Raw genomic sequence first — 12,148 nt, 5'->3', positions numbered from 1 at the left:
AATACCGAACAACCCAGATGGCCTCCTTCTTCAAAGACCGCAATTTCCTCCCAGACGTGATCGACGATGCTCTCCACCGCATCTCCTCCATTTCCCGCTCCTTCACTCTTGAGCCCCGCCCCTCCAATCGCCACCAGGACAGAACCCCACTGGTCCTCAACTACCACCCCACTAACCTCCATACATTATATCATCGTCATTTCTGCCACCTCGAAACGGACTCCACCACCAGGGATATATTTCCCTCCCCTCCCCTATCAGCGTTCCGAAAAGACCACTCCCTCCATGACTCCCTTGTCAGGTCCACCAACCCAACCTTCACTCCTGGCACCTTCCCCTGCAACCGCAAGAAATGCAAACTTTGCACCCACACTTCCCCCCTTACTTCCGTCCAAGGCCCCAAGGGATCCTTCCATATCCGTCACAAATTCACCTGCACCTCCACACACATCATTTACTACATCCGCTGCACCTGATGTGGCCTCCACTATATTGGGGAGACAGGCCGCCTACTTGCTGAATGTTTCAGAGAACACCTCTGGGACACCCGGACCAATCAACCCAACCACCCCGTGGCTCAACACTTCAACTCCCCCTCCCACTCCACCAAGTACATGCAGGTCCTTGGACTCCTCCATCGCCAGACCATAGCAACACGACGGCTGGAGGGAGAGTGCCTCATCGTCTGCCTAGGAACCCTCCAACCACAAGGGATGAACTCAGATTTCTCCAGTTTCCTCATTTCCCCTCCCCCCACCTTGTCTCAGTCCCAACCCTCTAACTCAGCACCACCTTCCTAACCTGCAATCTTCCGTCCCCACCCCCACTCTGGCCTATCACCCTCACCTTGACCTCCTTCCACCTATCGCATTTCCATTGCCCCTCCCCCAAGTCCCTCCTCCCTACCTTTTATCTTAGCCTGCTTGGCACACTCTCCTCATTCCTGAAGAAGGGCTCATGCCCGAAATGTCAATTCTCCTGTTCCTTGGATGCTGCCTGACCTGCTGCGCTTTTCTAGCAACACATTTTCAGGTTACCTATTATAAGTTCACTATTCAAAAAAGAAAACAGGGAATTATAGATCAGTGAGTCTGTCATTGATAGTGGGCAAGGTGCTACAGTCCATTATCCTATAGCTGTGCACTTACAGAACAGTGTTAGATTCTGACACTGATTTACCAAAGAGAAATCATGCATGACAAATTTACTGAAATTCTTTAAGGATGTAACTAGTAGAGTTGATCAGTGGGAGCCAGTGGATGTAGTTTACTTGAACTTTCAGAAGATTTTCATAAGTTCTACATTTTACTGTGTAAAATGGAAGCACATATAATTGGGGGTAGTGTATTCAGAACGACAGAAAATTGGTTAGCAGACAGGAAATGAAGAGTAGAAACAAATGGGTCTTCTTCTGAATGGCAGGCAGTGAAATGTAGGATACCATAGGGATTGGTACCAGAACCCCAGCTATTCACAATATCGATTAACAACTTAGATGATATAACATCTCAAAATTTGCAAATGAGACAGAGCTGGGAGGAGAGGGGGACCCTGTGAGGAGGATGCAGTGTGATTTGGACAGACTGAGGGAGTGGGCAAATGCATAGCAATTGCAAATAATGTGGATAAATGTGTACTTATCCATTTTTATAGCAAAAAAAGGAAGGCAAATTAAGCCATTATTTGAATGGCTAAGTCATTTACATTGAGAAAGGGGAATGTTCAATGAGATCTAGTACGTCAGTCACTGAAGGTAAGAGCACAGGTGCAGCAGGCAGTAAAGAAAGCAAACTGCATGTTGCAAGAGGATTTGAGTCCAGGAGCAAGGATGTCTTTCCTTTCTGTAATTATACAGGCCATTGTGAAGGCCACACCCGGAATATTGGTCTCCTTGTCTGAGAAGGGGTTTTCTTGCTCTGGAGGGACTGCCACAAAGGTTTATCCAATTGCTTCCTGGGGTGGCAGCCTGACCTCTGAGGAGAGATTGAGTCAGTTAGGTTTTTATTCACTCGAGTTTAAAAGAATGAAGAGGGATCGCATAGAAGCCTACATAATTCTAACAGGACTAGACCGGTTAGAAGCAGGAAGGATGTTCCCAATGGTGAAACGGTCCAGAATCAAGCATTATAGCTTGAGGATAAGTTGTAAACCTTTTAGGACTTAGCTGAGGAGAAATTTCTTCACCCAGAGAAGGGCGGCACGGTGGCACAGTGGTTAGCACTGCTGCCTCACAGCGCCAGGGACCTGGGTTCAATTCCCACCTCAGGCGACTGACTGTGTGGAGTTTGCACGTTCTCCCTGTGTCTGCGTGGGTTTCCTCTGGGTGCTCCGGTTTCCTCCCACAGTCCAAAAATGTGCGGGTCAGGTGAATTGGCCATGCTAAATTGCCCATAGTGTTAGGTAAGGGGTATATGTAGGGGTAGGGGTATGGGTGGGTTGCGCTTCGGCGGGTCGGTGTGGACTTGTTGGGCCGAAGGGCCTGTTTCCACACTGTAAGTAATCTAATGGTGAGGAATTCGCTACGACAGAAAGTGGTTGAAGCCAGGAGGAATACCAGCTCTTGCGGCTAAAGGGATTAAGGGACATAGGAAGAGGTGGGATTAAGGTATTGAACTCAATGATCAACCATAATTATATTGAATGCAAATAGCCTATCTTTGCTCCTATCCTATGTGCTTATATCTTTCTGTTGTGATGTCTACTAAGATGTTGTAGAATTGTAGAGGTTTACAGCACAGAAAACGCCCTTCGGCCCATCGAGTCTAAGCCAGCCAAAAACAGTCACCTAACTATTCTAATCCCATTTTCCAGCACTTGGCCCATAGCCTTGTATGCCTCAGCATTACAAGACCACATCTAAGTACTTCTTAAATGTTATATGGGCTTCTCCGCTGCACCCATATAGAGAGTAAGCTCCTGGTAAACCACTTCTACACCCTCACCAGCACATCAATCATGTCCCTTCTACAATGTGGATTCCAGAACTAAACACAATACTCTGTGTAGCCTAACCATCTTGTTATACAGTTCAGTATAACCTTCCTGCTCTTAAACTCTATGTATCAGCTAATAAAAATGAAAAAACTTCAGATGCTAGTATTCCATCACCAAGTCACTCTTTATTTATACATGGACAGTCCTTGACACTGATCTAGCTTTCTCAGAGTCAGCTCTCGGAATGAACAGGACCTCCAACATTCTTGTTTATCTCTGTCAGCCAGGGGTCTCTGGGCCAGATTAATAGCCAAAGTTAGGAAACTCATATTCTTTGAGGTCCACTTGGCTGATCTCATTGCAATCACTACAAAAGACAAGTATCCCATATGCCTTTATGTGGCTCATATAATACTGAAGAGCTCAATCAACTTTTATTACAGCCCCTGGTAACTACATATAAACATGACAGTCACAGGCATTTGTGTGTCTGATGTGTAAGCTGTGCCAATGTACTGGAGTATGTTTCCCTCAGCATGTAATTCTGCAAGAGGACAGAGCTCAGTCAGGCAGAGACTGAGAGCTTCATACCATTAAGTCATATGCCATGATACAGTAATGACATCAAGAGCATGCACTTCAAAGGAATGTTGCATCTCTACTGTGAGATATAACACAACATCTTTTACCCTGCCACACCCAACAGCACAGTTAGCAATCCTTTCATGAAACCTGTTGGATGGAGAGAATGTGCCAATGATGGCAGGTCAATGTGCCAATGATGGGCTTCCATCTCATCTCATTGCAAGTACTTCTTCAACATAGTGGGCTGATCCCCAACATTTTCAGTCTCCTGTCCTCTTCAGTAAAGCACTGTGACTCCTCCTCCATCTCCTACTTCCACTCCTCTTGCTGTTTCTTCCTCTTCCATCACCTCCTCTTCCTATCAATGCCTCCTCATTCACTTCCTCCACCTCCTCTTCCTCCACCTTTGAGCTCTCCACCTTATTCCTTCCTCTTGCTCCTCCATTAATCTCTAAGATCCCAAATTCTGCATTGCCTCTCACAATGCAAGTGAAATCTTATAGTATTGCACAAATATTGGTTGCACAAAATTCTAAGACATCTTATTTGCCGTTTTCCAAATAATTTTGATAAAATATTGAGCATTCAACTTGTAATGTGTTGGCAAGCGTGGTGCCAAGGGATCTGAATGATGTGCATGATTGAAATGACTGAAACAGTCTAAATTATGCTGTTACTGGCACTTGAGGAGAATTTATATTTGCTTCAATGTCAATTGAATAGAACATTCTAGTATGGGCTAACAAACTGACTGATCTATCACAACTCTTCTCAACGGTTTTTCTACCAGATATAAAGCTAAATATCGTTTACAAGAGTGATACTAGTCATTCAGCTCAAATATACCAGTGTACGTATCTAATAGAAATTTCCCAGCGCAGTTCATCTCTTGATTTCTTTCTTTTCCTTAAACACATCTATGTTATTCATCTCACTTACTTCATGATGGCAGATTCTACATTTTCACCGCTTTGAGTAAAAATGTCTCTCCTGAATTCTGTAATGGAATCATTGGTGACTATTAAATATCTCTAACCTCTGCGTTTGGAGACCCCAGCAATGGAAGCTTTTTCTCTGCATCAACCCTATCAAATCTTCTTATAATCTTAAAAGTCACAAATAGGTCACCTCACCAACCTGTTTCATTTTTCCTGAAAGTTACAACCTCTTAGTTTTAGTCTCATCCTTTTAAGTCTTTATTGTGTTATATAAGGCAGCTAGCCTGAAAGGGTTAATGTAGACGTTTTTTGAACAGCTCAGCTGACTTGTGTGTCAAGATTAGAGTGGTGCTGGAAAAGCACAGCAGGTCAGGCAGCATCTGAGGAGCAGGAAAATCGACGTTTCAGGCAAAAGCCCATCATCAGAAATGAGGCTGGGACCAGACCTCAGCTATGGACCCCAGCTATGCCTGTCTCTTTGTAGGCTATGTAGAACGGTCCATCTTCCGTAGTTACACCGGCACCACTCAACCTCCGCTACATTGATGACTGCATCGGCACCATCTCGTGCTCCCATGAGGAGGTTGAACAGTTCATCAACTTCACCAACTATTTCCACCCTGACCTTAAATTCACCTGGACCATCTCTGACACCTCCCTCCCCTTCCTGGACCTCTCCATTTCCATCAACAACTGACTCAACACTGACATTTTTTTACAAACCCACCGACTCCCACAGCTGCCTGGATTACACCTCTTCCCACCCAACCTCCTGCAAAAATGCCAACCCATATTCTCAATTCCTCCGCCTCCGCTGTATCTGCTCCCAGGAGGACCAGTTCCATCACAGAACACACCAGATGGTCTCCTTCTTTAAAGACCATAATTTCCCCTCCCACGTGGTTGAAGATGCCCTCCAATGCATCTCATTCACATCCCGTGCCTCCGCCCTCAAACCCCATCCCTCCAACCGCAACAAGGACAGAACCCCCTTGTTTCTCACCTTCCACCCAACCAATCTCCACATAAACCGGATCATCCACCGACATTTCTGCCACTTACAAACGGACCCCATCACCAGGGATATATTTCCCTCCCCATCCCTATCCACTTACTGCAAAGACCGTTCCCTCCATCACTACCTGGTGGTCCATGCCCTCTAACAACCCACCCTCCCCTCCTGCACCTTCTCCTGCCAGCGCAGGAATTGCAAAACCTGCGCCCACACCTCCTCCCTCACCTTGGTCCAAGGCCCAAAGGAAGCTTCCACATCCATCACAGTTTCACCTGCACATCCACAAAAGTCATTTATTGTATCCGTTGCTCCCGATGCAGTCTCCTCTACATTGGGAGACTGGATGCCTTCTCGCAGAAGGCTTTAGGGAACATCTCCAGGACCCCACATCAATCAACCCCACCGCCCAGTGGCCGAACATTTCAACTCCCCCTCCCACTCTGTTGAGGACATGCAGGTCCTGGGCCTCCTCCACCACCACTCCCTCACCACCCGACGCCTGGACAAAGAACGCCTCATCTGCCTCAGAACACTTCAACCATGGCATCAATGTGGACTTCAGCAGTTTCCTCATTTCCCCTCCCCCCACCTTACCCCCGTTCCAAACTGCCAGCTCCTCATGACCTGTCCTACTTGCCAGTCTTCCTTCCCACCTATATGCTCCACCCTCCTCTCTGACCCATCACCTTTATCCCCACCTCCATCCACCTATTGCAGTCTTAGCTACCTTCTCCCCAGCCCCACCCCCCTCCCATTTATCTCTCCACCCTAGAAGCTGTCTGCCTCATTCTTGATGAAGGGCTTTTGCCTGAAATGTCAATTTTCCTGTTCGTCAGATGCTGCCTGAACTGTTGTGCTTTTCCAACACCACTCTAATCTTGAGTTATACTCTGCTGCCTATAATCCCCGGGATATGGAAGATTGTTCTTATCAGACATGCAGTACTACTCATCTTGCAATAGAGTTATCTAGTCTTATTCAACTATTAACAATATAGTAAATCTTTCTTGCTACTCCGGTACTGAGACTTCCATGTGGTCTTGGTCATCCTTCTAAAGTAAGCCTTAGAGAAGAACCAATGTCAGGTCTGCTCCATCATTGAATTACATCATGTATGATCTTTAGCTTAATGCTCCATTCCAGCATAGTCTCCATAGCCGTTGATGCTAACTAAGCTTCCACAGCCCTGTGGGGTAAAGAATTCTGAAAATTCGCCGAAAGTGAGGACTGCAGATACTGGAACCGCACACCGCCCGAATCCTAAGAATTCCCCAACCTTTAAGTGAAGAACTTCTCTGCTGTATTCAATCACCTGCCCCTGGTTTAACACTCAATAGCAATGGGGAACACCCTCTCTACATCCACCTTTTCACACTTTTAAGTCTCAGTTGGGTCACCTCTTATTCTATAAGATGTAGGTGTAAAAATGGGCCATTTAGCAAGATCATGTAAAAATCATATTACCAAAATTTGGAGGTGCCAGTGTTGGACTGGAGGGAACAAGGTCAGAAGTCACACAACACCAAGTTATAGACAAACTGGTTTATTTGAAATCACAAGCTTTCGGAGCACTGCTGCTTCCATCCCAAACATGTTAAAGAAGCCCCCACCCTCCCAAGGACATGCCCTGTGTTTACACAGGATCAGTTCAGACGAGGAGGAATCCAACAGACACTGAAATATGCTGGAAGAAGCCCTCATAAGAATGGGAAGCAATGCTCAACTCATCAATCACAAGTTCTAACGTACCACGAAAAACCACAATGACTTTCTCAGGAAACAGACACAGACATGACGGATAGAATACCCTTCATCGTCCATTCCTTCCCTGGAGTGGAGAGACTATGCAATGTTCTTCACAGCCTTCAACATGTCCTTGATGATGATGAACATCTCACCAAGATCATCCTTGCCCTGCCACTTCTCACCTTCAAATAGCTGCCAAATCTTAAACAGACCTTTGCAGCAAACTACCCAACCTTCAGGACAACATCAACCACAACACGACACAACCCTGCCACAGCAACGTCTGCAAGACATGTCAGATCATCAATTACAGGTCAGTTAGTCTTACTTCGGTGGTAGGCAAAGTAATGGAAAGGGTACTTAGGGATAGGATTTATGGGTATCTGGAAAGTCACTGCTTGATTAGGGGCGCCAGCACGGGGATTTGTGAGGGGTAGATCTTGCCTTACAAGTCTTATTGAATTCTTTGAGGAGGTGACCAAGCATGTGGATGAGGGTAGAGCAGTGGATGTAGTATACATGGATTTTAGTAAGGCATTTGATAAGGTTCCCCATGGTAGGCTTATGCGGAAAGTCAGGAGGCATGGGATAGTGGGAAATTTGGCCAGTTGGATAGAGAACTGGCTAATTGGTCGAAGACAGAGAGTGGTGGTAAATGGTAAATATTCAGCCTAGAGACCAGTTACAAGTGGAGTTCCACAGGGATCAGTTCTGGGTCCTCTGCTGTTTGTAATTTTTATTAATGACTTGGAAGAAGGAGTCGAAGGGTGGGTCAGTAAATTTGCAGACGATACGAAGATTGGTGGAGTTGTGGATAGTGAGGAGGGCTGTTGTCGGCTGCAAAGGGACTTAATATGATGCAGAGCTGGGCTGAGGAATGGCAGATGGAATTCAACCCTGTCAAGTGTGAGGTTGTCCATTTTGGAAGGACAAATAAGGATGCAGAATACAGGGTTAACGGTAGGGTTCTTAGTAAGGTGGAGGAGCAGAGGGATCTTGGGGTCTATGTTCATAGCTCTTTGAAAGTTGCCACTCAGGTGGATAGAGGTTGTAAGAAGGCCTATGGTGTATTAGCGTTCATTAGCAGAGGGATTGAATTCAAGAGTCGTCACGTGATGTTGCAGCTGTCCAGGACCTTGGTAAGGCCACATTTGGAGTACTGTGTGCAGTTCTGGTCGCCTCACTTTAGGAAAGATGTGGAAGCTTTGGAGAGGGTGCAGAGGAGATTTACCAGGATGTTGCCTGGAATGGAGAATAGGTCGTACAAGGAAATGTTGAGAGTGCTAGACCTTTTCTCATTGGAATGGCGAAGGATGAGGGGTGACTTGATAGAAGTTTATAAGATGATCAGGGAAATAGATAGAGTAGACAATCAGAGACTTTTTCCCCGGGTACAACAGAGGACATAAATTTAAGGTGAAGGGTGGAAGGTATAGGGGAGATGTCAGGGGTAGGTTCTTTACCCAGAGAGTGGTGGGGGCATGGAATGCGCTGCTTGTGGAAGTGGCAGAGTCAGAATCATTGGTGACCTTTAAGCTGCAATTGGATAGCTACATGGATAGGTGCTTAAGCTAGGACAAATGTTCGGCACAACATCGTGGGCCGAAGGGCCTGTTCTGTGCTGTATTGTTCTATGTTCTATGTTCTCTATCAACATAGATGCTACCGTCACACATAGGAACACCACCCACCATGTACATGGCAAATACTCCTTGGCTTGGCCAATGTTATCTATCTCATATACTGCAGGCAAGGATGTCCTGGGGCATGGTGTATTGGCAAGACCATGCTAACACTACAATCACGGACAAATGGATACTGAGCAATAATCATAAAATTACTACAATGCGAAAGCAGGCTATTTGGCCCATCAAACCCACACCGACCCTCTGAAGGGTATCCCATACTGACCCTTCCTCCTCCCTATCTCTGTAACCTTGCATTTCCCATGGCTAATCCATCTAGCCTGCATATGCCTGGACGCTATGGGCAATTCAGCACAGGTCAGTTAACCTAACATGCACATCTTTGCACTGAGAGAGGAAACCGGGGCATCTGGAGAAAACCCATGCAGACATGGGGAGAATATGCAACCTCCACACAGATAGTCACCTGAGGTTGGAATCAAACCCAGGTCCCTGGCGCTGTGAGGCAGAACTGCTAACCACTGAGCCACTGTGTTGCCCACTTGCCAGACAGGAATGTTCCCTCCCAGTCAAAGAACACTTCAGCGATCAAGGACGTTTAGCCTCTGATCTTCAGCTAAGTGTCCTCCAAGGCAACTTTCCAGATAGAAAACAACCCACAGAATTGCCAAGTAGAAATCGATAGACAAGTTCTGTCCCCACGAAGACATCCTCACCTGTGATCTTGGGTTCATTGTCACGCCACAAGTATCCCCACCATACTGTTCTGTATTTGTAAAATCTTCCTTACTGTTGTCTTTTAACAGTAAAGGAACACCTTGATAAGATGTTATGATCTCACTACCTTAATTAGTTTGTACAATTTTGGATTACTTGTTACTTTGGTTAGACCCTCAGAATGCGACTCTCATACCCACATGTCATTCCAGCCGTTTGGTTTGTTTCCAGCGCCAACATATTTTTAATTTTTTGTAAATATCTCTCTGTCTCAATTAATCAAAATATAGGTCATCCCTTCACTTGCTAAACATTTATTAACACTTTACTCACACCATCTGACACTTTTGATCACCTGCAGAGACTTACTATTCAGCCTGTCAATACTCCACTCTCACTATTTTGTAAGATCTTTTGATCTCTCTGCTTATTGATCTCTCTGCCCCTAAATTCTGTATCTGTGTGTGTGTTGTTTTTTAAATCACTTCACCTGACAAAGGAGCAGTATTCTAAAAGCTTGTGATTTCAAATAAACCAGTTGGACTATAACCTGGTGTCATGTGACTTCTGACCTCATATTGCCAAAACAGGGCTTCAGGCTGCATAGTATAGCGCTTCCAACCTCTCAAACCATCTCTATAAAATGAAGCTAAAGCCACTTCTCTCCTTTCACAACATTAAAGTACAAAATATAAAATCAACTTAGTTATAATTGTTTTCAGTACTTGCTAATTGCTTACTGTGTGTGTGAATGCTAACTTTTAGTGACTCCTAACATGCATACCTAGGCCTCCTGGGCCACCTGCACTTCCCAACCAATCACCTTTTAAGAAATATTCTGCCACTCTCTCTGGTGTTCCCTGCTAAAGTGACTAACTTTACATGTATTCTCATTATGGCTTGGATTTTCTGATGGCCAGATCATTGCTTCTGTAGCGTTGGTGAGAGTTGTGCAAAGGGCATTGTGGAATCCCAGGCCTAGCAAATCATGTCTGGTAATTGAAGATTCCACTGGGCAATTCCCCAAGAGTCTGGCACCCTCTGAAAGTGCCCATGTAAATTTGAGAATTTATTTCCAGTTAAGTTAATACCTGCCTAGGAAAACTTAAGACATATAAAAATCTAATCTAACTCCTGAGTGACTACTAAACTGACACCACCTTCCCCCCCCTCCCCGCCCTCGCCCCACAACCTACCGCACACACTGCGGGGTAGGGGGGAAGTCTACCTCTGGCCAATTAAGCTTGTTCACTGAAGGGCCGCATGCCACTGATCCTGGGGCCCATCTATCAATAATACAATGTTTCATTGAACAACTGGAAAGCATGTATAATGAGGGCATTGAAAGGGACCCTGAAATCCTCTCTTCCAGACAACTGGTGAAATAACTATCACCTGCATTACACATTGCCTTTCTTATCAAAGGAGTCCTCTTTCCTCTTCTAAACAGAAGGTACCTTTTCCTGATTGTCATATTTATGTGTACTGGGCCTGAGAGTCTGCTGGTGCTTTAACCTGTACCTTCTCACGGCAGTTTATCTCTGCCATTAGTGACTTACCATTGCTTTTCACTCATTGGGACAGGTAAAGAGGATACCTCAATGGGGAAGGGAATCAAACCTGTGGTATTGGTGTTATTCTGAACAATGTGGTAGTCATGAAAGCAAATGAGCTAACCTGTCCCATACTTCATACCTATCTATACTGGAATTAATTTGCTATTCCGCAAGTTTTGTAATGCTTATACTTTGCATGGTTTGTGAGCTCTTTCTGTATTTCTAACAGCTCAAATGAAAATAAATTTTCAGCACCGAAGGCACTCAGTTGGTCCACTGTGCTTTTTTTAATGAGAAAATTTTGGACATGCTTTAACATATTAAAGTGGGTTTCTTTTCCCGCAGGTGGGTGGGAGGCGACTGGACTCCATGCTCCAGCACCTGTGGAAAAGGCACTCAGTTTCGAAATGTGACTTGTGTCTATCAGCTACAAAATGGCACATATTTCAAGACAAGAAATCTCTACTGTCTAGGTCCAAGGCCATCTACAGTACAGGGCTGTGAAGGGCGTGATTGTCTAACCCTGTGGGAAGCCTCAGACTGGTCTAAGGTACGTGCTTCTCAATATCACGACTGGACAGATGAATTCGTATTAGCACTCTGAAATGCTAATGATGAATCTTATTTGTCACTGCATAACATCATTGTGTCTGCAAGTAAATGAGTTCTTTGTCAATCCTTAGACGGTCTGCACTCATTGGCGAAGTTTCAGAGATTATACATGAAAACTCACATTCAATTCTTATAACACTGTTTGTGACATTGCAAAGTTCAAGCATAAATCTGTATTTAATTTTGTCATGTTAGCATATTTCCAATATTTCTATAAAATTATTGACATATAGGAAAGATATTTCCATATTTACTCTTTACTGTGCATAGTGTACAATTTCAATCATCTTATTAAAGAGGAAAAACAGGTTTGAAAGGTTCACTCAACCAATCCCTGGAATAAGCTGGTTATCTATTGAGGAAAGGTTGGACAGGCTAGGCACTGTATTTATTGGAGCT

General features: G+C 44.9%; 1 protein-coding gene across 2 annotated transcripts in view; it reads left to right on the top strand.

Annotated features, from left to right (window-relative positions):
• The window catches only part of adamts17 (ADAM metallopeptidase with thrombospondin type 1 motif, 17), a 692,427-nt gene that overhangs the window by 590,053 nt on the left and 90,226 nt on the right, over positions 1-12,148 (top strand). For both annotated transcript variants that reach the window (XM_060853375.1, XM_060853373.1), the window contains one exon: positions 11,483-11,687. In XM_060853375.1, the coding sequence (XP_060709358.1) occupies positions 11,483-11,687 (205 nt within the window). The remainder of the gene's footprint in view (positions 1-11,482; positions 11,688-12,148) is intronic.

This window comes from Hemiscyllium ocellatum, chromosome 39 (assembly GCF_020745735.1).
Source record: "Hemiscyllium ocellatum isolate sHemOce1 chromosome 39, sHemOce1.pat.X.cur, whole genome shotgun sequence".
NCBI lineage: Eukaryota > Metazoa > Chordata > Chondrichthyes > Orectolobiformes > Hemiscylliidae > Hemiscyllium > Hemiscyllium ocellatum.
Note: the sequence above shows the minus strand (reverse complement) of the source record. Positions and strands in the feature narration are given on the sequence as shown.